The sequence below is a fragment of the Rhinoraja longicauda genome, chromosome 16 (genome assembly GCF_053455715.1).
Source record: "Rhinoraja longicauda isolate Sanriku21f chromosome 16, sRhiLon1.1, whole genome shotgun sequence".
NCBI lineage: Eukaryota > Metazoa > Chordata > Chondrichthyes > Rajiformes > Arhynchobatidae > Rhinoraja > Rhinoraja longicauda.
Genome location: NC_135968.1, coordinates 859,807 through 887,224, shown reverse-complemented (window position 1 = coordinate 887,224; position 27,418 = coordinate 859,807). Strand labels below are relative to the sequence as shown.

General features: G+C 52.8%; 2 protein-coding genes across 3 annotated transcripts; one reads left to right on the top strand and one right to left on the bottom strand.

Moving 5' to 3' along the window:
- Nucleotides 1–5,514: 5,514 nt before the first annotated feature.
- On the bottom strand, nt 5,515–10,032 carry LOC144601029 (uncharacterized). Of its 2 annotated transcripts, none has more exons than XM_078412957.1 (2): nt 9,844–10,032; nt 5,515–9,027 (listed from the first exon to the last, which is right to left on the bottom strand). In XM_078412957.1, the coding sequence occupies exon 2, from the start codon at nt 8,914–8,916 to the stop codon at nt 8,170–8,172; it is 747 nt and encodes a 248-aa protein (XP_078269083.1). In that variant the 5' UTR covers nt 8,917–9,027; nt 9,844–10,032; the 3' UTR covers nt 5,515–8,169. The 2 variants fall into 2 exon arrangements, with proteins under 2 accessions (XP_078269083.1, XP_078269084.1); XM_078412958.1 differs by lacking the exon at nt 9,844–10,032 and adding an exon at nt 9,388–9,630.
- Nucleotides 9,839–26,044, top strand: LOC144601053 (uncharacterized). The gene is made up of 5 exons (XM_078412986.1): nt 9,839–9,941; nt 13,551–14,499; nt 14,727–14,972; nt 20,387–21,255; nt 25,910–26,044. The coding sequence occupies exons 2-5, from the start codon at nt 13,654–13,656 to the stop codon at nt 25,914–25,916; spliced, it is 1,968 nt and encodes a 655-aa protein (XP_078269112.1). The 5' UTR covers nt 9,839–9,941; nt 13,551–13,653; the 3' UTR covers nt 25,917–26,044.
- The last annotated feature ends 1,374 nt before the right edge of the window (nt 26,045–27,418 follow it).

Below are 27,418 nucleotides of genomic sequence, written 5' to 3'. Positions count from 1 at the left end.
TTAGCTTTTTTCACTGCCTGCTGTACCTGCATGCTTCCTTACAGTGACTGATGCACAAGGACACCCAGAACATCTTTATTTTACTTGGTAAGGGGGTTCCAAGCAGCGTAGGCATCCTCCAAGCACTGACCAACGAGCTTAACACCTTCTTTGCCCGCTTCGAAACTGGCAAAACCACCTTGAGTGGAAGAACCCCAGCCGAGGCGGAGGGACTGGTCTTGCAACTGAGCACACAGGAGTACAACGCACTCTGCAAAGGGTCAACCCATGCAAGGCTGCAGGCCCGGATGGAGTTCAAGGAAGGGTACTGAAGGACTGTGCTGAACAGCTGGCTGAGGTATTCACCAGGATCTTTAACCTGTCATTATCTCTGGCTACGGTCCCCAAGTCGGCTATCATAGTTCCGGTGCCAAAAAAAGCAAAGATCTCCAACCTGAACGACTACCGCCCGGTTGCCCTAATGCCGATAGTCATGAAGTGCTTTGAAAGGCTGGTCCTCTCACACATCAAATCCAGCATCGATTTGCATACAGGGCAAATAGATCCACAGAGGACGCCATCTCTCTGGCTCTTCACACTGTCCTGACTCACCTACAGAGACAGGGCACGTACGTGAGGATGCTATTCATAGACTATAGCTCCGCCTTCAACACGATCATCCCCACCAAGCTCATCACCAACAGGCGGAAGAGGGCTCTGCCCGAGCCAGCTGCCTGCCCCTTTTCCGGGGTTACGTCCGTGCCAGGGTGGTGTTGGAGAGGGACTACGCGCTGTCCACGGGCACCCTGGAGGATTTCCGGGACCGCTGGGCACCGCGGGGGATTGGATGTATCCTGGATGGGGATTGTAATATAATTGTATAATAGTTTCAATAGGTATATTTGTTTGTATAATATTCTGGTGGTGGGTTCTGTTTTGGTTTTATTGTATTGTATATATTATTTTAATATTTGAATAAATATTTTTGATAAAAAAAAAAAAAAAAAAATTAAAAAAAGCTCATCACCAAACTCCACCAGCTAGGCCTCAGCTCGTCATTATGTGACTGGATCCTGGACTTCCTGCTGGAACGACTGCAGGCAGTGAGAATGGGCCCGCACCTATCCTCCACTATCACCCTGAGTACCGGCACACCACAGGGCTGTGTTCTGAGCCCCATGCTCTACTCCCTCTTCACACACGACTGTGTTCCTGCATTCGACACCAACACCATTGTCAAGTTTGCAGACGACACAACAGTGATCGGGCTTATCACCAACGGGGATGAAACAAACTATAGAGCGGAGGTGCAGAACCTGGCGGACTGGTGCTCGGATAACAACCTGTCCCTAAATACCACCAAGACCAAGGAGCTGATCATCAACTTCCGTAGGTCACATAACGGGGAATATGCCCCGATCTCTATCAACGGGGACAGTGTGGAGAGAGTGTCCAGCTTCAAGTTTCTGGGCACTCACATTTCGGAGGACCTAACATGGTCCAATAACACTGCTGCGCTGGTCAAGAAAGCACAGCAAAGACTGTTCTACCTAAGAACACTGAAAAAGTCTGGTCTACCCCAACAGCTGCTGACGACTTTCTACCGCTGCACCATAGAGAGCATCCTAACACATGGCATCCCTGTGTGGTACCTCAGCTGCACGGAGGCAGAAAGGAAAGCTCTACAGCGGGTAGTCCATAGAGCTCAGAGGGCCATCGGAACACAGCTACCAGACTCGGAGGGCATCTACAACACACGGTGCCTCAGAAAAGCCACCAGCATCCACAAAGACTCTTCACACCCCTGCAACAGTCTGTTCGAACTCCTTCCATCGGGCAGACGATACAAGGCCTTCTACGCCCGTACCTCTAGACTCAGGAACAGCTTCATCCCCAGGGCCATAGCTGCTATGAACCGGTCCTGCTGAGCCGGATGGTCACAACGCATAGATCAACTTGCACTTTATCCTGTCTAAAACTGTTACAATTGTTTCATTGAGTTGCTGTTGCCTAAATTAATTGAATTATTGCATCGTATGGGAGGCGCATTCCCAATCTCTAGTATAAGAAAATAACTGCAGATGCTGGTACAAATCGATTTATTCACAAAATGCTGGAGTAACTCAGCAGGTCAGGCAGCATCTCGGGAGAGAAGGAATGGGTGACGTTTCGGGTCGAGACCCTTCTTCAGACTGATGTCGGGGGTGGGACAAAGCATTCCCAATCTCGTTGTACCCTTGGGTACAATGACAATAAAGATATATTGTATTGTATTGTGCGGTTGGACTATTGTTTGGTTCAAATTTTGGTCAGTGTTCTTTCCTTTTTTTCTGTTGCGTAGCCTCCGTGCTTTCAGTAAAGTGTTACTCCTTTATTGGAAGGCTTGTCACCTTTGGATGTGTAGTTAATAAAATGATTAAATGCACAAAATTTATTTTTAAATAAATTAGACGCAAGTAATAATTTAATATTTAAAGTCTCCATCTCTGTTTCGAGGTATTCTGTGAGGTGCATCAAGTGATGCACCCAGACAAACAGCTTTTGTACCTCTGCAATGAATCACATTGAATGGCTCGAAGGGCCTACTCCTGCACCTATTGTCTATTGTCTATGAACACAGACAATTTCAAATTCAAAGGAGAAATGATGCGCTGGTGTTATTTTGGGCTCCCTGTGGGTTTTTCCTTCTGGATTCGTGCAGCAGGCCACGGAAGACTAATCTATAATTCTCAGGAGATTCGGGAAATTCTTGACAACCCATGAGATGCTTTCTCATTTCAAGAAAAAAGCTTGGCGAGGAAATGCAGCGATAGGGACACAGGGACGAGGAGTGAAATGTTGACGGGGACGCAAGTAAATCAAACAGAATGCGTGTCCTGAGAAACCGGAACTTCATTTGATCCGACATCAATTTTAAAAAGCACTCAGTAATGTCTATCTGTTAATCTGCTGCAAATCTACTTGTTCCTGGTTATAATAGATCTTGAATTATTTCTTTCAGAGCTTTAATGACTTTCATAGAAACATAGAAAATAGGTGCAGGAGGAGCCAGAAAATAGGTGCAGGAGGAGGCCATTCGGCCCTTCGAGCCAGCACCGCCATTCACTATGATCATGGCTGATCATCCACAATCAGTAACCCGTGCCTGCCTTCTCCCCACATCCCTTGATTCCACTAACCCCTAGAGCTCTATCTAACTCTCTTTTAAATTCATAGAAACATAGAAAATAGGTGCAGGAGTAGGCCATTCAGGCCTTCGAGCCTGCACCGCCATTCAATATGATCATGGCTGATAGAAACATAGAAAATAGGTGTAGGAGTAGGCCATTTGGCCCTTCGAGCCTGCACCGCCATTCAATATGATCATGGCTGATCATCCAGCTCAGTAGCCTGTACCTGCCTTCTCTCCATACCCCCGATCCCTTTAGCAAAAAGGGCCACATCTAACTCCCTCTTAAATATAGCCAATGAACTGGCCTCAACTACCTTCTGTGGCAGAGAATTCCACAGACTCACCACTCTCTGTGTGAAGAAATGTTTTCTCAACTCGGTCCTCAAAGACTTCCCCCTTATCCTTAAGCTGTGACCCCTGGTTCTGGACTCCCCCAACATCGGGAACAATCTTCCCGCATCTAACCTCTCCAACCCCTTAAGAATTTTATGTTTCTATAAGATCCCCCCTGTCTTCTAAATTCCAGTGAGTACAAGCCCAGTCTATCCAGTCTTTCCTCATATGCAAGTCCCGCCATCCCAGGGATTAATCTGGTGAACCTTCTCTGTACTCCCTCTAAGGCAAGAACGTCTTTCCTCAGGTTAGGAGACCAAAACTGCACACAATACTCCAGGTGCGGTCTCACCAAGGCCCTGTACAACTGCAGCAGAACCTCCCTGCTCATAAACTCAAATCCTCTTGCTATGAATGCCAACATACCATTCGCTTTCTTCACTGCCTGCTGCACCTGCACGCTTGCTTTCAATGACTGGTGCACCATGACACCCAAGTCACGTTGCATCTTTCCTTCTCCCAATCGGTCACCATTCAGGTAATACTCTGCTTTCCTGTTCTTGCCACCAAAGTGGATAACCTCACATTTATCCACATTATATTGCATCTGCCATGCATTTGCCCACTCGCCTAATCTATCCAAGTCACTCTGCAGCCTCCTAGCATCCTCCTCGCAGCTAACACTGCCACCCAGCTTCGTGTCATCCGCAAACTTAGAGATGTTGCATTCAATTCCCTCGTCCAAATCATTAATATACACTGTAAATAACTGGGGTCCCAGCACTGAGCCTTGCGGTACCCCACTAGTCACTGCCTGCCATTCCGAAAAGGACCCGTTTATTCCTACTCTTTGCTTCCTGTCCGCCAACCAATTCTCTATCCACCTCAACACTGAACCCCCAATACCGTGTGCTTTAAGTTTGTACCCCAATCTCCTATGTGGGACCTTGTCGAAGGCCTTCTGAAAGTCCAGATATAACACATCGACTGGTTCTCCCTTATCCACTCTACTAGTTACATCCTCGAAAAATTCTATAAGATTTGTCAGGCATGATTTGCCTTCCATAAATCCATGTAAATTGGCCTCCACTGCCCTCTGTGGCAGAGAATTCCACAAATTCACAACTCTCTGGGCTCCTCCTGCACCTATTTTCATTCTAGGCGTCAGTTTCAGTATTCATCTGACGTGCTGAAGTTAATAAGTAGGCTAATTTTGTTAAGTCGGCAATGTTGTAGACCCAGCAGCTGAGGAAACACAATCTGCCACAGGCAATGATGGTTCAATTCTATACTGCCATCGTCGAGTCCGTCCTCACCTTTTCCATCGTGGCCTGGTTTGGCTCAAGCACCAAGCACGACATCCGGAGGCTGCAACAAATCGTTCGATCAGCTGAGAAGGTTGTTGGCTGCAACCTTCCCCCCATTGATGAACTGTACACTGCAAGGGCCAGGAAGCGAGCGGGAAAGATCATCTTTGACCCCTCTCACCCTGGCCATGAACTCTTTGAAGCACATCCCTCTGGAAGGCGACTCCGGACTGTCAAAGCAGCCACAGCCAGACATAAAAACAGCTTTTTTTCCGCGAGTAGTAGCTCTACACAATCTACATAGTCTCTTTTTGCTCTGGTTGATTTCACTCACACGTTTAAACCGTAATGTTGTATTCTTAATGTTTTAATGTTTTATGCTTTGTTCTTAATGGTTTACTGTATGTTCGTATTGTTACTTGCGAGCGGAGCACCAAGGCACAATCCTATGTGTACATACTTGGCCAAAAAACGTATTCATTCATTCCATTAAACAAATTAAAATACGGCAGCGGCCAAACAATATTCCCAACTGTAGGAACTATCTTTGAAGTAGTGGGGAGGTGTCCAACTGCCCTACGGCTACATTTATGCATGGAGGCGAGAATCATTCTTCATTATTTCTGGAGATGGCTGGCATTTTCTTTCATTATTGATAGCACAACATGAATTCTGAAGAATTCCAAAGAAAACAGTGAGGTCAGGAGAAACTTGCTTTATTTGTTATGTAAGGCACAAATGCGTCAAGACTTTCTATAAAAAAAACACTTTAAAATGCCTTTGAGTTTTGGGGCCAGTCGCATCCAGCTGGCACTGTGAGCAGTCGGCTGTGGGCAGCTTGGCCCACATTTTGCATTTTCACTTGGGTACAGTATGAATGAGAAGACGCTGATACTGTTGATTGTCTGCTCCTCGACAGGGCCGAGGAGGGCTGATATTAGGAACACTTCTCTGCCCGGTTCCCACCACGGATGGCTGACCTGCTGAGTTCTACCGGCACTTTGGAGGGGAATGGACAGGCGACGTGTCGGGTCGGGACCCTTCTTTGGACTGATGGAGTCGGGGGAGAAAGCTGTGGTGTTTGGGGGGGGGGGGGCTCCTTAATTTGGAGAATTCAATATTCATGTCATTGGGCTGTGAGCTATGAGGTGCTGTTCCTCCAGTTTACGTGTCACCTCACTCTGGCAATGGAGGAGGCCCAGGACAGAAAGATCAGTGTGTGATGAGTGGAAAGGGCAGTTAAAATGGTTGCCAACGGGGAGATCCAGCAGGCCTTGGCGGACCGAGCGCAAGTGTCGGGTGAAATGCACGCCTAGTCTAGGTACAAGGAACAGCAGATGCTGGTTTACAAAGAGACACATCTCCTGGAGCAACTTGCACCTCTGGAGAGCATGGACAGGCAACATTCTAGGTCAGGACCCTTCTTCAGACTACTTGGTGTGGGGGCGTTGAGAAAGTTGGGAAGGAGAGGTGGGAGAGGTCGCCTTAGATTCCCTTCCCTCCACAGATGTGAGGGGTAACTTTATCACACAAAGGGTTGGGGATGTATGGAACGAGCTGCCAGGGGCGTTTGTTGAGGCTGGAACTATCCTTTTAACGTTTAAGAAACAGTTATAGACAGGTACATGGATAGGACAAGTTTGAAGGGATATGGACCAAATGCGGGCAGGTGGGACTGGTGTAGCTGGGACATGTGCTGGAGTAACTCGGCGGGTCAGGCAGCATCTGTGGAGAACATGGATAGGTGACGTTTCACAGAGTGCTGGAGTAACTCAGCGGGTCAGGCAGCATCTGTGGAGAGCATGGATAGATGACGTTTCACAGAGTGCTGGAGTAACTCGGTGGGTCAGGCAGCATGAGTGAAGAACATGCTGTGTGTAAGTGACATTTCGGGTCGGGACCCTTCTTCAGACTGACATTATGTTACCAGATGAGGCGGTGATCGGCAGTTGGGTGGAGTGAGTGACAGAGGCGAGAGAAAACAAGCACCAAAAGGGTGTGAGATAAGGAAAGAGGAATGTACACGTGCAGCTTTAAGGGACATTGGTCAGGTAGCATTTGGAGTATTGCACACAGTTCTGGTCACCCCATTGCAGGATTGATGTGGAGGCTCTGGGGAAGTTGCAGAGAGGGTTTCCAGAATGGTTTAAAAACAAGGAACTGCAGATGCTGGTTTACAAAAAAGGACACAAAATGCTGAAGTAACCCTCCCTCCTCGCCACCACTCAACCTGGGGGGGAGAGAGAGAGAGTCGAGGTAGAGGGAGCAGCGGGTGAACGGGAGCGCGGGGTGGGGGAGGGTGTCAGAGGGTTCGGTGAAGGAGCACCGCCACTTGCGGGGGCTGCTCTCTCCACTCTCTCTCTCTCTCTCTCCCAGCACCAGCGAGATCTGCACCACCCCGTCTCTAACGCAACAAAATAAGAACAAAACACATGAAACTTCCCTGCTCGCCGCCGCCGCTCACCCCGGGGATGCAGGGCTTCTGACATCAACTGCACCTGTGTTTGTTCTTATTTTGCTGCATTAGAGGGAGAAGGGACCGGGGAAGAGAGTGGAGCAGTGGCGCAGATCTCGCTGGCTCTGGGAGAGAGGGAGTGAGAGGGAGGGAGCAGCACCTGCAAACGGCGGCGCTCACCCGCTACAAATTTTTGTTATTTTTAGTGTGTTTTAAAAAGTTTGTGTTTATGTTCTCTGGTTTGTTTTATGTGGGGGGTGGGGTTGGGGAAAGGTTCTTTAAATCTCTTACCTTGCCAGAGATATGCTTGTTTTGCGGATTGTATCATCGGTCACTCTGCGGTCTATGGGTAGAGAGTGGGGTTGGGGGAGAGAGGGGGGGGGAGAGAGAGAGTGGGGAGGGGAGAGCGGGAGTGCGGTGTGGGGAGGGGGAGGGTGTCAGAGGGTCCGGTGAAGGTGCCGGTGCGGCTCGGCCGCGGGACGTTTCGGTGCCCGGTGCGGCTCGGCCGCTGGACTTAACATCGCCCGGTGCGGCCGCGGGACGTTTCGGTGCCCGGGGCGGCTTGGCCGCGGGGCCTTCCATCCCCTTGCGGGGGCTGTGCGTGTCGGTTGCCTCGGTAGGGGTCGAGCTGTCTGTCCGTGGGTGCGGGGGGAGGAGAGGGGAAGTTTTGAAGTTTTGTTGCCTCCATCACAGTGAGGGGGTGTTTGGAGTCACTGTGATGGATGTTTGTGTTGGGGTCGTGTGTCCTGTGTTCTTTTCTGTGACTGCTGAAATTTCGTTCGGTGTTGTGCCGAATGACAATAAAGTTTTGTTATGTTATGTTATGTTATGTGGAGCAGCCGAAGTGGCGTTCTCCCGTGTGTGTAGGCCGGTGGGTCTCCAGCAGGCACAGCCTCAGCCAGGCCTTGCCACACACGTCGCACTCATAACGCTTCTCCTTGTTCAGCCCCGTCACTCACTGGGCTGGGGAAGGGGCAATTGCCGGCATGCACCAGCTGGTGCCTCAGCAGGTTGTTGGAGCGGGTGAAGCCCTTGCCGCACTGGGCGCAGGTGAAGGGGCGCTCCCCGGTGTGGGTACGCTGGTGCCTCAGCAGGCTGGAGGACTGGGTGAAGCCCTTGCCGCACTGGGTGCAGGTGAAGGGGCGCTCGCCGGTGTGGGTGCGCTGGTGCTCCAGCAGGTTGTTGGAGCGGGTGTAGCTCTTGCCGCACTGGGCGCAGGTGAAGGGGCGCTTCCCAATGTGGATGCGCTGGTGCTTCAGCAGGCTGTTGGAGCAGGTGAAGCCCTTGCCGCAGTCGCTGCAGGTGTACGGCCGCACTCCGGTGTGTAGGCGACGGTGCATTAACAGGTCCGGCGACGACTTGAAGCCTTTGCCGCAGTCGGAGCAGGTGAAGGGCCGCTCACTGCTGTGCACCCACTGATGCCACTGTAGCCCCGACGACCGGGCAAAGCTCTTGCCGCAGTTGGAGCAGGTGAAGGGCTTCTCGCTGGAGTGCACGTGGTAGTGCCGCAGCAGGTTGCCGTAGCGGGTGAAGCTCTTGCCGCACTCCGAGCAGTCAAAGGGGCTTTCTCCCGTGTGTGCCCGCCGATGGGTCCTCAGCTGGCTTGGGTGCTGCCAGGCCTTGCCACACACGTCACACACATAACGCTTTTCCTTTTTGTGCCCTGTCATGCGGTCGTCCACCGAAGCTCAGCCCGCACACCGAGCAGATGGGTGGGGGGCTCACCGGCACCCTGGCCGCCCTCAAAGGCCGCTCACGTCCCCGTCTCTCTGTCCTAAACCCTGGAGGGGAAAACAGAGGGTCAACAAGCTGGCAAACAGGACATTACTGACACACGAACATCACTAGTGCTTGAAGGGAGTGGGGATGGGGGAGGGATGATGGGTGGGGGTGAGTGGTGGGGGGGGGTGAGGAGTGTGGGGGTGAGAAGGATGAGGGGTGTGAGGGGGGTGAGTGGAGGGGAGAGTGGTAGCGGGGGGGTGAGGGGTAGGGGGGTGTGGGGTAGGGGGTGAGGGGTAGGGGGGTGAAGGGTAGGGGGTGAGGGGTAGGGGGGGTGAGGGGTAGCGAGGGGTGAGGGGTGTGGTGGTGAGGGATGGAGGGGGTGGGTGCAGGGGAGGGGGTAGGGTTGCCAACTTCCTCACTCCCAAATACGGGACAAGGTGACGTCACCGCCTTGCGCTCCACGTGCTCCCGCTCCCACCAATGGCGGCCGCCCGGGCCGGGGCCGCGTTGCTACGCAACCTCCGTTAGGCGGCGCCCGGGCCTTTGGGCCGGCCCTGTCCGGAACAGGTGGGCGCAGGTTTAACCAGCATCTGCAGGGTTTTTATCCGTCAGCGTCCGGGCCTAATACAGGACAAGGGCGGTTCCTTCAGGGGGTGAGGGGTCTGGGGGAGTGAGGAGGCGATGTGAGGGGGGGGCGGGGCCACACCGACTTGGGGGCGCCGAGCATCCGGGCACCGCGCCGAGCTCCCGCTGCTGGGGCGGGAGCGCCCGCGCCATGACAACCGTTGCTAGGGCGGGATGGGCGGCTGCGATTCGCGGAGGGCGCTGTCTGTCCGAGAGGCGGGGCTGCGGCTCGACCTATAGGACGCGCTCACCTGCGCCGGTGGGGAAGCTCACGTGAGGTGGGCCGGTGAGTCGCCGCCGCCGCCGACGACGGGACGAGGCCTCCGCTCGCTCAGCGCCGAGAGCTCAGGTGGGGAACAGCCGCCGCCGCTCGTCCCCGCGTCCTTTCCCCACCCCGTCTTCCCTTCCCGAGGGCGTTCCTGCGGCCGGCCACCCGAGGGGTGGGATGTGAGTGAATGACGGAGGGAGGGAGGTCTGGGCGCCCTCTGGTCCTCCCAACGCAGCGCCCCTTGGCGCGGGAAGTCGCGGTGCAGCGTCTCTGGTCAGCCGGCCGCAGCGCCCCCTGGCGGCGGGAGGGTTGAGTTTAGTTTATTGTCGCGTGTTCCGAGGTGCAGGGAAAAGCTTTTTTTGTCGTGTGCTAACCAGTCAGCAGAAAGGCAACACACGATTACAATCGATCCGTCCGCAGTGTACGGATACGGGATAAAAGGGAATTACGCTGAGGGCAACATTTGTGTGACACCAGCGCGGAGACAAGGCTTCTCCCTGTACAAGGTCAGAAGTGACAGGAACAGAATTAGGCCATTCGGCCCATCAAGTCTACTCCGCCATTCAATCATGGACGATCTATCTCTCCCTCCTAACCCCATTCTCCTGCCTTGTCCCCAAAACCCCTGACACCCTATCTCGGATCACGGAACGGTAATGAGCCAATATTAGGAGAAGGGGAGGTGCAGTGAGATCTGGGTGTGTTTGTACATCAGTCATTCAAGTTAAGCATGCAGGTACAGCGGGCATTGAAGAAAGCTCATGGCATGTTGGCCTTCATTGCGAGAGGATTTAGGTTGAGGAGCAAGGAGGTCCTACTGCAGTTGTACAGGGCCCTGATGAGACTGCAAGTCTACTTTATTTGTCACATACACATACAAGATGTGCAGTGAAATGAAAGTGGCAATGCCTGCGGATTGTGCTAAAGCTACAAAACAGAATAGAATTATTTTTTTTAAACACAACACAAAAAAATAAATTAATACTGTAAATTACTCCCTGGTGATATAAGAGTTGACAGTCCTGATGGCCTGTGGGAAGAAACTCCGTCTCATCCTCTCTGTTTTCACAGCGTGACAGCGGAGGCGTTTGCCTGACCGTAGCAGCTGGAACAGTCAGTTGCTGGGGTGGTAGGGATCCCCCATAATGTTGCTGGCTCTGGATCTGCACCTCCTGATGTATAGGTCCTGCAGGGGAGTGAGTGTAGTTCCCATAGCCGAACGCACTACTCTCCGCAGAGCCTTCCTGTCCTGGGCAGAGCTGTTCCCAAACCAGATTGAGATGTTGCCGGACAAGATGCTTTCTACAGCCCCAGAGTAGAAAGACTGAAGGATCCTCAGAGAGACTCGGAATTTCCTCAGCTGTCTGAGGTGGTAAAGGCGCTGCCTTGCCTTACTCACCAGTGCGGCAATGTGTGTTGTCCATGTCAGATCCTCTATGATGTGGACTCCCAGGTATTTAAAGCTGCTCACCCTATCCACGGTAATCCCAATTATCTCCGGTGGCGTATACGTCCTCCGATGTTGAACCCTTCTAAAGTCCACAATTAGCTCCTTAGTTTTAGTGACATTCAAGAGGAGGCTGCTGTCCTGACACCAGAGTGCCAGATCAGCCACCTCCTCCCAGTAGGCCTTCTCATCGTTATCGGAGATCAGGCCCACCACCACAGTGTCATCAGCAAACTTGATGATGGAGTTTGAGCTGAACCTGGCCACACAGTCATGTGTGTATAGGGAGTACAGTAGGGGGCTAAGGACGCAACTCTGGGGGGATTCAGGGTGAGGGGGTTAGATGTATGTCTCCCCATCTTGACCACTTGGGGCCTGGCGGTGAGAAAGTCCAGGACCCAGGCACACAGTTAAGCCCCAGTTTCAGCAGCTTCTCAGCAAGTCTGGTGGGGACTATTGTATTGAAAGCTGAACTAAAATCAATGAACAACATCCTCACATAGCCCCCCTTCTGGCTGTCAAGATGAGAGAGAGCGGTGTGCAGAACCTGGGAGACCGCATCATCCGTGGATCTGTTCGGACGGTATGCGAACTGCAGCGGGTCCATATTGCGAGGGAGGAAGGCACAGATGTGGTTCTTGATCAGCCTCTCGAAGCATTTCATGACCACCGAGGTGAGGGCCACCGGTCGGTAGTCATTCAAACAAGCTGGAGAGGCATTATAGACAATAGACAATAGGTGCAGGAGTAGGCCATTCAGCCCTTCGAGCCAGCACCGCCATTCAATGCGATCATGGCTGATCACTCTCAATCAGTACCCCGTTCCTGCCTTCTCCCCATACCCCCTCACTCCGCTATCCTTAAGAGCTCTATCCAGCTCTCTCTTGAAAGCATCCAACGAACTGGCCTCCACTGCCTTCTGAGGCAGAGAATTCCACACCTTCACCACTCTCTGACTGAAAAAGTTCTTCCTCATCTCCGTTCTAAATGGCCTACCCCTTATTCTTAAACTGTGGCCCCTTGTTCTGGACTCCCCCAACATTGGGAACATGTTTCCTGCCTCTAATGTGTCCAATCCCCTAATTATCTTATATGTTTCAATAAGATCCCCCCTCATCCTTCTAAATTCCAGTGTATACAAGCCCAATCGCTCCAGCCTTTCAACATTCTTTGGCACTGGTACGATAATGGATCTTTTGAAGCATGCAGGAACCACGGACTTGGCCAAGGAGAGGTTGAATATTGTGGTGAGCACTGGAGCAAGCTGAGTAGCACAAGCCTTTAGTACTTGCCCAGATATACCATCTGGGCCTACAGCTTTCCTCATGTTCACACCATCAGAGCCCTCCTCACGTCGGAATATTGTGTGCAATTTTGGTCTCCTAATTCGAGAAAGATCATTCTTGCTATTGAGGGAGTGCAGCATAGGTTCACCAGGTTAATTTCCGGGATGGCGGATTTGACATATGATGAAAGAATTGGTCGACTGGGCTTGAATTCGCTGGAATTTAGAAGGATGAGGGGGACCTCATAAAAACATGTAAAATTATGAAAGGATTAGACAGGGTAGATCCAGGAAAAAAAATTCCTGATATTGGGGGAGTCCAGAACCAGGGGTCACAGTTTAAATGCCATTTAGGACTGAGATGAGGAAAAACGTTTTCACCCAGAGAATTGTGAATCTGTAGAATTCTCTGCCACAGAAGGCAGTGGAGGCCGATTTCAAAAGAGTTAGATTTAGCTCTTAGGGCTAACGGAATCAAGGGACATGGGGAGAAAGCAGGAACGGGGTACTCATTCTGGATGATCAGCCATGATTATATTGAATGGCTCGAAGGGCCAAATGGCATAATCATAATCAAAATCATACTTTGCAACATATGAGAAATTTGATTTGCCGCAGTCCTACGACTTGAAGCCTTTTGACGCCGTCGGTGCAGGTAATGGCTAGAGGGGCTGAGGGGAGGGGGAGAAGGGAGGGGGGAATGGAGGGGAGAGGTGATGAGAAGGGGGGGAAGTGGGGAAGGCACGTCCGCCTGCCACGTGCAAGTGGGAGGCGCGGTGCCCGGATGCTTGGCGCCCCCAGGTCGGTGCGGCCTTCCACCCCTCACACATCCCCTCACCTCCCCACCTCCCCTCCCACTTTCGCCCCCCCCCCCCCCCCATTCAAACACTAGTGATGTTCACGTGTTAGTAATGTCCTGTTTGCCAGCTTGTTGACCCTCTGTGTTCTCCTCCTGCAGGACGGAGAGACGGGGACGTGAGCGGCCATTGAGGGCGGCCAGGGTGCCAGTGAGTCCCCTCCCATCTGCTCATTGTGCGGGCTGAGCTTCGGTGGAAGACCACATGATGGGGCCCAACAAGGTGAAGCGTTTTGAGTGTGACGTGTGTGGCAAGGCCTGGCAGCAGCCGTGCCAGCTGGACATTCACCGGCGGACGCACACGGGAGAACGCCCCTTCGACTGCTCCGACTGCACCAAGACCTTCAAGACGGCGCAGGAGCTGAAGATCCACCGGCGATTGCACACGGGCGAGAAGCCGTTCACCTGCCCCACCTGCGGTAGGAGCTTCACCCAGTCGTCGGGACTGTGGGCGCACCGGCGGGTGCACAGTAGTGAGCGGCCCTTCACCTGCTCTGACTGCGGCAAGGGCTTCAAGTCGTCGCCGGACCTGAAGGTGCACCGGCGCATGCACACCGGGGAGCGGCCGTACACCTGCAGCGACTGCGGCAAGGGCTTCTCCCACTCCTACCAGCTGCTGGAGCACCGGCACACCCACACCGGCGAGCGCCCCTTCACCTGCGCTCAGTGTGGCAAGGGCTTCACCCGCTCCTACAGCCTGCTGGAGCACCAGCACAACCACACTGGCGAGCGGCCCTACATCTGCCCCCAGTGCGGCAAGGACTTCACCAGCTCCACCAAGCTGCTGGTGCACGAGCGGTTGCACGCCGGCGAGCGCCCCTTCACTTGCTCCGACTGCGGCAAGGGCTTCAAGAGGTCATCGGACCTGAAGGTGCACCAGCGCCTGCACACCGGGGAGCGGCCGTACACCTGCAGCGACTGCGGCAAGAGCTTCATCCGCTCCTACAGCCTGCTGGAGCACCAGCGCATCCACACCGGCGAGCGCCCCTTCACCTGTGCCCAGTGCGGAAAGGGCTACAGCCGCTCCTCCAAGCTGCTGCAGCACCAGCGGGTGCACGCCGGCGACCGTCCCATCCCCAGCCCGGTGAGTGGCGAGCGCTTTGCCGTGGCCTCCCACGCCCTGTCGCACCAGCACGTGCACACCAGTGGCCAGCCCTACGACCGCCAGTACTGAGGTGAGGCGTTTGACAGCTCGCGGGGGCTGCGGCAGCACCGGCGAGCGGCTCTTCCCACCGCGGCAAGTGTTTCAAGAGTGCACGGGGGCTGTGGGAGCACCAGCGGATACACACCAGAGAGAGACCCTTTGTGTGCGCCGAGTGTGGCAAGGGTTTCACCCGCATGTCCAGCCTGTGGCGTACCCACACTGGCAAGCCTCCCTTCCCCTGCCCATCCTGTGGTAAAGGCTTCACCCGCCTAGACCCCCTGTTGGAGCACCGGCGGATCCACACTGGCGAGCTCCCTTTCACCTGCCCGCTCTGTGGCAAGGCCTTTGCCCGCTCCTCCAGCCTGCTGGCTCACCGCACCGTTGGATAGGTGTTTGGGTATACACAAAATGCTGGACGGAATGGGCAACATTTCGGGTTTAGACCCTCTTCTATCTCGACCCAAAACGTCACCCTTTTCTTCTCTCCAGAATTGCTGCCTGTCCCGCTGAGTTACTTCAGCAATTTGTGTCCTTTTTTGTAAACCAGCATTTGCAGTTCCTTGTTTTTAAACAATTCTGGTAAACCCTCTCTGCACCTTCCCCAAAGCCTCCACATCAGTCCTGTAATGGAATGACTAGAACTGTGTGCAATACTTCAAATGCTACCTGACCAATGTCTCTTAAAGCTGCACATATACATTCCTCTCTCCTTATCTCACACCCTTTTATCTGCTTGGTTTCTGAAGAAGAGCCCCGACCTGAAATGTCACCTATCCACGTTCTCCACAGATGCTGCCTGAACCACCGAGTTACTCCAGCACTCTGAAACGTCACTTATCCATGTTCTCCAGAGATGCTGCCGGACCCGCTGAGTTACTGCAGCACTTCGTGTTAGTCATAGAGTGATATAGTATGGAAACAGGCCCATCGGCCCAACTTGCCCACACCGGCCAACATGTCCCAGCTATACTAGTCCCACCTGCCCGCGTTTGGTCCATATCCCTCCAAACTTGTCCTATCCATGTACCTGTCTATAACTGTTAAACGTTGGTATAGTCCCAGCTTCAACTACCTCCCCTTCCATACAACACCCACCCTTTGCGCGGAAAAGTTACTCCTCAGATTCCTATTAAATCTTTTCCCCTTCACCTTGAATGTGTGCCCTCTGGTCCTCGATTCCCCGACTCTGGGGGAAGAGTGCAAGAGATTCTGTGCATCTAACTAAATTGTGTTCTCTGCAAGATTCCAGCATCTGCAGTTTCTTGTGTCTCCCTCACCTATATCCACCTTTCACTTCTGAAGAAGGGTCTCAACCTGAAACGTCACCCATTCCTTCTCTCCAGAGATGCTGCCTGTCCCGCTGAGTTAGTCCAGCATTTTGTGTTCGCTGATCACTTGCCAGGCTTTGTCCAGCCCCCATCTCTCTTTTCCAGCTTCCTCCTCCCACCCTCTCTGATCAGTCTGAAGAAGGGTCCTGACTCAAAACGCCATCTGTCCATTCCCTCTAAAGCGGTGGAGGAACTCAGTGGGTCAGGCCGCCTCGGTGGAGGGAAGGGAATCTTAGGCTACCACTCCCACCTCTCCATCTCAACTTCCTCCACCCCCCACACCAAGCAGTCTGAAGAAGGGTCCTGACCTAGAATGATGCCTGTCCATGCTCTCCAGAGGTGCAAGTTACTCCAGGAGAACGTGTCTTTGTAAACCAGCATCTGCTGTTCCTTGTACCGAGACTAGGCGTGCAGTTCCTTGTACCTAGACTAGGCTTGCGCTCGGTGCGCCAAGGCCTGCTGGATCTCCCGGTTACCAACTATTTTAACTGCCCTTCCCACTCCCACACTGATCTTTCTGTCCTGGGCCTCCTCCATTGCCAGAGTGAGGTGACACACAAACTGGAGGAACATCACCTCATAGCTCACAGCCCAATGACATGAACATTGAATTCTCCAAATTAAGAAGACCCCCCCCAATCTCCTAATCAAGTCATGGAGTCTGTTCCAACCCCATCTCTTTGTTCCAGCTTTCTCCCCCAACTCCATCAGTCCAAAGAAGGGTCCCGACCCAACACGTCGCCTGTCCATTTCCCTCCAAAGTGCCGGTAGAACTCAGCCCTCCTTGGCCCTGTCGAGGAGCAGACAATCAACAGTACCGGCATCTTCTCATTCATGCTATACCCACATGAAAGTGCAAAAAGTGGACCAAGCTGCCCACAGCCGACTGCTCGCAGTACCAGCTGGCTGCAACTGGTCGCAAAACTTGAAGGCATTTTTAAATGTTTTTTTTAAAAGAAAGTCTTGACGTATTTGTGCCTTACATCTATCTATCTATATATATATTACTAAAACTTTCTGTTTGTTTGTGTGTATGTGTCCCCCTTGCCTCTCGCCCGGCGGTGACTCGCACGCCGGCAGTCAGCGCTGAACGCATGGGCACTGGTAAGTGGCTTTCGCCGCCAACAGGTCCACGGAGGGGAGTGAGCGTGGGGGCCGAGTGGGTGGAGGGGAAGGTGGGGGTAGGGGAGAGTGGGGGTGGGGGGGGAGAGTGGGGCTGCGGGGGAAGGGGTCGAGGGAGAGTGGTGGTGGGGGGAAGAGAGTGGGGGTGGGGGGGGACAGGAGAGAGTGGGGGTGGGGACGAGGGGAGAGTGGGGGTAATGGGTGGGAGAGAGGGGGTGGGGAAGAGGGCAGAGTGAGGGTGGGGAGGAGGGAAGATTGGCGGGAGAGTAGTGGTGGGGGGAGGTGGGGGGGAGGGGAGAATAGGGGTGGGGAGGGGGAATGGGGGTGGAGGCAGGGCTGGGGGAGTGGGGGCAGGGGAGGGGCAAATGGTGGTGAGGTAGGGGGATGGAGTGGGTCAGCGGGGGGATAAGGGGGATTGAGTGGGGGGGGTATTGAGGGTGCTACACCAATACAGGAGAGGCTTTGGGTCCAGGGCTCACTCAGTCACACCCTTCCCCTTCCCTGTTCCCCCTCTACGAGGAATGGGCCCAAAGGGTCCATTTGGTCTGGTAACAAATAAAGCAAGTTTTTCCTGACCTCACTGTGTTCTTTGGAATTGTTCAGAATTCATGATGTGCTATCAATAATGAAAGAAAAAATGCCAGCCAAATCCAGAAATGATGAGAAATTATTCTTGTCTCCATGCATATCTGTAGCCGTGGGGCAGTCGGACACCTCCCCACTACTTCGAAGATAGTTCCTGCAGTTGGGAATATCGTTTGGCTGCTGTTGCATTTTGTTTAATGGATTTGATTAGATTACGAAATGTTTGCTGTCCTACAAGGGTCTTTCCTCTGAGGAGTTTCTATCGCAACATGCCCACTCTTGCCTTTATGAAGAGACTGATGTTTTGTACTGCAAAATAAGACCCATTGATTGAATTGTGGTCAAATCCTAGCAAACTCTGTCACCTTTTTAATAATGTAGCTGTCACCAATGTTGCAGAAGAAAAAGAGCAATTATTACACACTGCACAACATACTTTTTTGACAACAAACAATGTCACATTTTGTTTCAGGCTATTCCTCACTGATCCTCACTATTTGAAGCCATTTCAGGCTTCTATGATGAAAACTGATAATCCCCGGGATGGCAGGACTGTCGGATGAGGAAAGATTGGAAAGACTGGGCTTTTATTCACTCGAGTTTAGAAGGATGAGAGGGGATCTTATAGAGACGTATAAAATTATGAAAGGATTGAACAAGCGAGATGCAGGAAAAATGTTCCCATTGTTGGGGGAGTCCAGAACCAGGGCCCACAGTCTAAGAATAAAACTGAGGTGAGAAGAAACTTTTTCACCCAGAGAGTTGTGAATGTGTGGGATTCTCTGCCACAGAGGGCAGTGGAGGCCAATTCACTGGATGAATTTAAAAGAGAGTTAGATGGAGCTCTAGGGGCTAGTGGAATCAAGGGACATGGGGAGAAGGCAGGCACGGGTTACTGATTGTCGATGATCAGCCATGATCACAATGAGTGGCGGTGCTGGCTTGAAGGGCCAAATGGCCTCCTCCTGCACCTATTTTCAAACTAATTCAATTGCTTATCCCTGCTGATGCAAACTTTTAGCTTGTTACAGAGTGTGAGGTGTGGGTGGGTGGGTGGAGGGGCTGGATGATTTTTTGGACCACGATGCTTAATCTTAAAGTGAGACGGAGCCGAGATCACTTCCAGAGCCTTTTATTTTCAATCTCAGCAAGAATCTTTCCTACATGCAGACAGAGGAGCAAAGACGGCGCGTCGCGACTTCCGGACGCCAGAGGGCGCTGTAATCGGAGGACCAGAGGGCGCCCAGACCTCATACCCGCGCCCGCACGCCACGGACTCCGGCTCTTCGGGTCGGCGGCCGCAGGATCGCCCTCGGGAAGGGAGGAGGGGGTGAGGGAAAGGACGCGGGGCCGAGCAGCGACGGCGACGGCCGTTCCCCACCTGAGCTCCCGGCGCCGAGCGAGCGGAGGCCCCGTCCCGTCCCGCCTCCAGGTCCCGCCTCCTCCTCACTGACTGGCAGCGCCATCGGCCAATGGGAGAAGGGCCCGCCTCCGACGTCACAAAGGACCATGACCTCCCCCCGGCGCTGATGAGCGCGTCCTATAGGTCAAGCCGCAGCCCCGCCCCCCGGACAGACAGCGCCAATCGCAGCCGCCCATCCCGCCCTAGCAACGGGGGCGCTGGTGGTTCAGCAGGTTGGAGGAGCGGGTGAAGGCCTCGCCGCAATGGGCGCTGGGGAAGGGGCGCTCGCCGGTGTGTAGGTGCCAGTGCACTTTCAACTTGAAGCCTCAACCCCGACGAATTCATAGAAACATAAAATATTCGGCCCTTCGAGCCTGCACCGCCATTCAATATGATCATGGCTGATCATCCAACTCAGTATCCTGTACCTGCCTTCTCTCCATACCCCCGATCCCTTTGCCACAAGGGCCACATCTAACTCCCTCTTAAATATAGCCAATGAAAACTGGCCTCAACTACCTTCTGTGGCAGAGAATTCCACAGATTCACCACTCTGTGTGAAAAAAAACTTTCTCATCTCGGTCCTAAAAGATTTCCCCCTTATCCTTAAACTGTGACCCCTTGTTCTGGACTTCCCCAACATCGGGAACAATCTTCCTGCATCTAGCCTGTCCAACCCCTTAAGAATTTTGTAAGTTTCTATAAGATCCCCCCTCAATCTTCTAAATTCCAGCAAATTCAAAAAGCTCTGGCCGCAGTCGGAGCAGTGGAAGGGGGATGGGAGGGTGGTGGTGAAGGGGGGATGGGAGGGTGGGGGTGAAGGGGGGAGTGAGGTGGCAAAGCGCGGGGGCAGTGACGAAAGGGGATGAGGGCGGTGGAAGTGAGGGGAAGGGGGAGAAGCGGGGGGGGGTGAGAGGGCAAGTGTCGGGGGGCTGCACCGACCTGGAGGCGCCGAACATTCGTGCACTGCGTCGAGGCCGCCAGCCAGCCGCCCTGTCACGTGCGGGCAGGAGGCAAGGCGCGGTGCCCGGATGCTTAGAGCCCCCATGACGTTGCGGCCTTCCCCCCATCACGCATCCTCGCCCCCTCTGCACTCACTCACCCCCCAGACCCTTCCTCCCCACTCCCTCACCCCCTTCAAGCATTAGTGGTGTTCACGTGTTAGTGCTGTCCTGTTTGCCAGCTTGTTGACCCTCTGTGTTTCCCCTCCTGCAGTGTTTAGGAGCCTTTACTGTGGACGGAGAGACGGGGACGTGAGCGGCCATTGAGGTCGGCCAGGGTACCGTTGAGCGCCCCACCCCCCCTCCCATCTACTCGGTGTGCGGGCTGAGCTTCGGTGGAGGACCACATGATGGAGCACAACAAGGAGAAGCGTTATGAGTGCGACCTGTGTGGCAGGGCCTGGCATCAGCCGGGCCTGCTGGAGACCCACCGGCGGGTGCACACGGGAGAACGCCCCTTCGACTGCGCCGACTGCCGCAAGACCTTCAAAACGGCGCAGGAGCTGAAGATGCACCGGCGGGTGCACACGGGCCAAAAGCCGTTCACCTGCTCCACCTGCGGCAAGAGCTTTGCCCGATCATCGGGGCTGATGCAGCACAGGCAGGTGCATAGCAGTGAGAGGCCCTTTACCTGCTCTGACTGCAGCAAGACCTTCAAGATGGCGCGGGGCCTAAAGATCCACCGACGGGCGCACACGGGCGAGAAGCCCTTCACCTGCTCCACTTGCGGCAAGAGCTTTGCCCAGATGTCGGGGCTATATCAGCACCGGCGAGCGCACACTGGCGAGAAGCCCTTTGGCTGCTCCAACTGCGGCAAAAGCTTTTCATCGTCGTCGGGGCTGTGGGCACACCAGCGGGTGCACAGCGGTGAGCGGCCCTTCACCTGCTCCGACTGCAGCAAGGGCTTCAAGTCGATGCCAGAGTTAAAGGTGCACCGGCGCCTGCACACCGGGGAGCGGCCGTACACTTGCAACGACTGCGGCAAGGGCTTCACCCACTCCAACAGCCTGCTGGAGCACCAGCGCATTCACACTGGCGAGCGCCCATTCACCTGCACCCAGTGCGGCAAGGGCTTCACCCACTCCTCCAACCTGCTGAGGCACCAGTGGGTGCACGCCGGCGAGCGCCCCTTCACCTGCGCCCAGTGTGGCAAGGGCTACACCAGCTCCTCCCAGCTGCTGAGGCACCAGCGGGTGCACGTCGACGACCATCCATCCCCAGCCCGGTGAGTGGCGAGCGCTTCGCCGTGGCGTCCCACGCCCTGTCTCACCAGCGTGTAAAAAACCAATGGCCAGCCCTATGACTGCTAGTACTGCGGTGAGGCGTTTGACAGCTCGCGGGGGCTGCGGCAGCACCAGTGGGCCCACGCCGGCGAGCGGCTCTTCCCACGTTTCAAGAGCTTCAAGCATGATCCATATCCCTCCATTCCCTGTATATCCATGTGCCTGTCTAAAAGCCTCTTAAACACCCAGTGGCGCAGGGGTAGAGTTGCTGCACGTTCTCCCCGTGGCCTGCGTGGGTTTTCTCCAGGTGCTCCAGTTTCCTCCCACACTCCAAAGATGTGCAGGTTTGTAGGTCTGTTTCCGCGCTGTATTACTAAAATCTAAAGCGCACGGGTGCTATGGGAGCACCAGCGGACACACACCGGGGAGAGACCTTTTGTGCGTGCCGAGTGTGGCAAGGGTTTCACCCGCATGCCCATCCTGTGGTAAGGGCTTCGCCCGCCTGGACCACCTGCTGGAGCACCAGCGGGTCCACACCAGCGAGTGCCCCTTCACCTGCCCACTGTGTGGCAAGGTCTTTGCCCGCTTCTCCAGCCTGCTGGCACATCGTGCTGTGGATAGGCGCTGTTTAGGTAGACACAAAATGCTGCAAGGAATGGGTAATGTTTCGGGTCAAGACCATCTTCCGGCTTGACCAGAAACGTCAACCATTCCTTCTCTCCGGAGATGCAGCCTGTCCTGCTGAGTTGCTCAAACACACACCTCTGCATAAATGTAACCTATTATATATATATGATACATGAATATGTGTGTGTGTGTGTGTGTTGATGTGAGAGGCAAGATAGAGATAAATAGATCTCAAAGTTCCTTCTCATGGATCAGAAGCAACTTTGATTTAAAGCAACACTCTATTTCTCTCTTCATCTTATTTCTCATATGATATACATAAACTATTAAGGCGATGCGACCTTTATAGTTTATGTGTCTGCATGTATATATATATATATATAAACACACATATATAGATCTCTAGTTTATTTCTTGTGATTTCCTCCAATTATTTGTTTAGCAACCTTTTTCTTTCGATCTCTCTCTCTCTCTATATATATATATATATATAAAATCAGTCATGCGCATACTTCTCAGCACATGGTTCTCCCTATCATGATTACTGTTCTCATACATTTCATTAGAGGCTACCCCCATAAACATTCACAATCAGTGACATCAAACTTATTTCCAGAAATCCTAATATTGTGAATAAAATAACTATGAACACGTCAAGATATTTTTTCATTCTTTTCATTCTATATTAGCGTAATAAAATGTAATGCATACATACCCACACTGATACAGAGGTGCTAGCTTTTGACATGAATAATGTACATTACTACCATAGTTTAGTTTTGAATTTAACATATAATTGAGGGGTCGATGCAATATAGTGCTAACCCTCACTTTTGTGAAAAATGAGTTACATGCATTAACACGATCCTTACCCACTACCCTACAACCTGTAAAAATTTCATATTTAAATTCAACCGATATGTTGGTCAAATAAGACAGTCACCTTTTGTTTTCTTTGTGATTTATGGATTTTTCAAATGTGAATATCTCATCACAGGACATTTGTGGGTAAGCAGTATATTGCACCAACCCCCTTCAATTTTACATAATTCATAAATGAACTTAACACTTTTTATTTCTCATTCATGGTAAGATTTACATCATTTTGTGTGCGAGATATACAGGGTTGCACTGTTTTGCATATGAGCTAACCAACGAAAAGCTGAGGTCCTGATTATACCAGCTCTTCACCTCCCCCCCTTGTCTGAAGAAGGGGCCCAACCTGAAACATCACCCATCCTTTTTCTCCAGTGATGCTGCCTGACCTGGTGATTTACTCCAAAACTGTGTCTATTTGAATTTGATTCATGCTTCTGTACCACATCAGGCAGCATTGGTCATTTTAGTAGCTGTCAAGGGTTTTTAACTAATCAATTTACCCATTGAAATTTTCTTGGCTCTAAGTATTAAGCTAAATGTATTTTCAATTATATTGTGGATACAGTAGAGTTCTATTGTTTGCAAATGCCTAATCTCTGCTTCCATGACATTTAAAAATAAAACAAGAGATACAGCTCATGGAGGTGAAATTACAATTAATTAGAGAAAGCTAAATGCTGCCTGACCTGCTGATTTAATCCAGCATTTTGTGAATAAAGTTAATTAAATATGATCAATTGGCCAGATACAGAGTGGATCTCTAGTGCAAATATTCAATCAGTTCCTGCATTTGACACCAACACCATTGTCAAGTTTGCAGATGACACAACGGTGATCGGGCTGATCACCAACGGTGATGAAACAAAATACAGAGCGGAGGTGCAGAACCTGGTGGACTGGTGCTCTGATAACAACCTGTCCCTAAATACCACCAAGACCAAGGAGCTGATCATCAACTTCCGTAGGTCAAACAACGGGGAATACGCCCCGATCTTTATCAACGGGGACAGTGTGGAGAGAGTGTCCAGCTTCAAGTTTCTGGGCACTCACATTTCGGAGGACCTAACATGGTCCAATAACACTGCTGCACTGGTCAAGAAGGCACAGCAATGAATGTTCCACCTAAGAACACTGAAGAAGTCTGGTCTACCCCAACAGCTGCTGACGACCTTCTACCGCTGCACCATAGAGCATCCTAACGCATGGCATCCCTGTGTGGTATCTCAGCTGCACGGAGGCAGAGAGGAAAGCTCTTCAGCAGGTAGTCTACAGAGCTCAGAGGACCATCGGAATGCAGCTACCAGCCTTGGAGGGCATCTACAACACACGGTGCCTCAGAAAAGCCACCAGCATGCACAAAGACTCCTCACACCCCTGCAACAGTCTGTTCGAACTGCTACCATCGGGCAGACGATACAAGGCCTTCTACGCCCGCACCTCCAGACTCAGGAACAGCTTCATCCCCAGGGCCATAGCTGCTATGAACCGGTCCTGCTGAGCCGGATGGTCACATCGCACAGTGATCCGGCACAGATCTACTTGCACTTTATTCTGTTTTACAATTATTACATTTATTACAATTTGTTTCATTGGGTTGTTTAAATTAATACTGACTAGCTAATTAAATTATTGCATCGTATGGGAGGCGCATTCCCAATCTCGTTGTACCCCTGTACAATGACAATAAAGATATATTGTATTGTAACATCCAAAGTTTAAAGATTGGACAACTCTTCAAGAAATAGTTATAAATGTCAACTATCAACTTATCCAAGAAGTTAAACAAAAATAATTGTTTGCAAACATTTTGTATACAAAGAAATCGCAGAGTTATGAACACTGCCCGGTCTAGCACACAGAAAAATCTGCCTACTAAAATGGCGCTGAGATTTAGCCATGCCCGACTACGGTTTTCAGTCGAGTGGTCGATCTTTCGTCCCTGCTCACGTGACCGGCGACCAGGTCCCGCCCCCACTGACGGGCATCGCCAGGGGCCAATGGGAACGAATCAAGTCGCTGACGTCACAAAGGGGCAGGTACAGCCCCCTCCCTGTGTCCGGCCAATCAGTGGAGCCCATTCCGCCCTGGCAACGGTTGCCACGTGCCGTCCGGCCAATCAGGGGACACGTCCCCCGTCCTAGATGGTACGGGCGCCCGGTTCCCGGATGCTCGGCGCCCCAGGTCGGTGCGCTCCCCCACCCCACTCACCCCCATTCCCTCCCCACTCACCCCCATTCCCCCCTCACCTCACCCCCTCATTCCCACCCACGCACCCCCATTCCACCCACTTCCCCCCACTCACCCATCTCCCCCACACTCACTCACCCCCTCCCCCTCACTCACCCCCATTCCCCCTCCCATTCCCCGCACTCACCCCCCTCATGACCCCACTCACCCCCTCCCCCACTCATCTCCCCAATCACCACTCACCCCCCCACTCACCCCTCCCCCACTCATCCCTCCCTCATTCCCCACCTCCACTCACCCCCCCTCACGCTTCCATCGTCCACCCCCTTCCCTCCTCAGGGAGAACCGGTCCCGCCTCATGGGGTGGGGGGAGAAGGGTCAGGCAGCATCTGTATTGAAGATAGACACCAAGTGCTGGGGTAACTCAGCAGGGCAGGCAGCATTTGCGGAGAAAAGGAATGGGTGATGTTTTGGGTCTAGAACCTGCTGTAGTTTTGTTTAGAGATGCCGCGCAGAAACAGCTCTATCGGCCCACGGAGTCCACTCCAACCAGCGACCACCCCGTACACGAGCACCATCCCACGCACATTAGGGACAATTGAACAATTTTGCAGGTGGAGGCCATTTGGCCCTTCGAGGCAGCACCACCTTTCAATGTGATCATGGCTGATCATTCACAATCAGTACCCCGTTCCTGCCCTCTCCCAATATCCCGACTCCGCTATCTTTAAGAGCTCTATCTAACTCTCTCTTGAAAGCATCCGGAGAATTGGCCTCCACTGCCTTCAGAGGCAGAGAATTCCACAGATTCACAACTCTGACTGAAAAAGTTTTTCCTCATGTTCGCTACACTGTGGCGCCCAGAAATATATAACCGTTTCCTCCACCCTAAACGCCCCCAATTCACGTGTTAGTAATGTCCTGTTTGCCAGCTTGTTGACCCTCTGTGTTCCCCTCCTGCAGGGTTTAGGAGCCGTTGCTGTGGACGGAGAGACAGGGACGTGAGCGGCCACTGAGGGCGGCCAGGGTGCCAATGAGCCCCCCCCCCCCCCAAATCTGCTCGGTGAGCGGGCTGAGCTTCGGAGGAGGACCACATGACTTCAAGTCAATGCCACAGTTGAAGGTGCACCAGCGCCTGCACACTGGGGAGCGGCCGTACACCTGCAGCGACTGCGGCAAGGGCTTCACCCGCAACAACAACCTGCTGCAGCACCGGCACACCCACACCAGTGAGCGCCCCTTCACCTGCAGCGACTGCGGCAAGGGCTTCAAGTCGTTGCGGGAGTTGAAGGTGCACCGTCGCCTGCACACCGGGGAGCGGCCGTACACCTGCAGCGACTGCGGCAAGGGCTTCACCCGCTCCGACAATCTGCTGCAGCACCAGCGGGTGCACGCCGGCCAGCGCCCCTTCACCTGCGCCCAGTGTGGCAAGGGTTTCACCTACTCCTCTAGGCTGCTGAAGCACCGGCGGGTACATACCGGTGAGCGTCCCTTCACCTGCTCCGACTGCAGCAAGGGCTTCAAGTCGATGCCGGAGTTGAAGGTGCAGAGAAGTGTTCCTAATATCAGCCCTCGGCCCTGTCGAGGAGCAGACAATCAACAGTACCAGCATCTTCTCATTCATACTGCACCCAAGTGAAAATGCAAAAAGTGGGCCGAGCTGCCCACAGCCGACGGCTCACAGTACCAGCTAATTGCGACTGGCCCCAAAACTGTTTTACAAAAGAAAGTCTTGACGCATCTGTGCCTTACATAACAAATAAAGCAAGTTTCTCCTGAGCTCACTGTGTTCTTTGGAATTCTTTAGAATTAAACAGTCGGATCCCTCCCCACTACTTCAAAGATAGATCCTGCTGTTGGGAATATCATTTGGCCGCTGTTGCATTTTATTTATTTAAAGGAATGAATGAATGAATAGGTTTATTGGCCAAGTATGTACACATACAAGCAATGTGCCTTGGTGCTCCGCTCGCAAGTAACAACACAAACATACAGTAAACAATTAAGAACAAAGCATAAAACATTGAAACATTAAGAATACAACATTACGGTTTAAACATGTGTGTGAAATAAACCAGAGCAAAAGGAGACTACAGACTTCTAGTTATTGAGTAAAGATACTACTCGCGGAAAAAAAGCTATTTTTATGTCTGGCTGTGGCTGCTTTGACTGTCCAGAATTGCCTTCTAGAGGGATGTGATTCGAAGAGTGTATGGGCAGGGTAAGCGGGGTCAGAGATGATCTTGCCCGCACGCTTCCTGGCACTTGCAGTGTACAGTTCGTCCTCAGTCTGAAGCGTCTCCAATTCCTTCTCTCCATGTGTGACGTCTAACATGTGTGGTAAGACCTGGCTGTACCCGTGCCGGCTGGAGATCCACCGGCGGGTGCACACGGGCGAGAAGCCCTTCACCTTCTCCACCTGCGGCAAAAGGTTTGCCCTGTAGTCTGGGCTGCAGCGGCACCGGCGGGAAC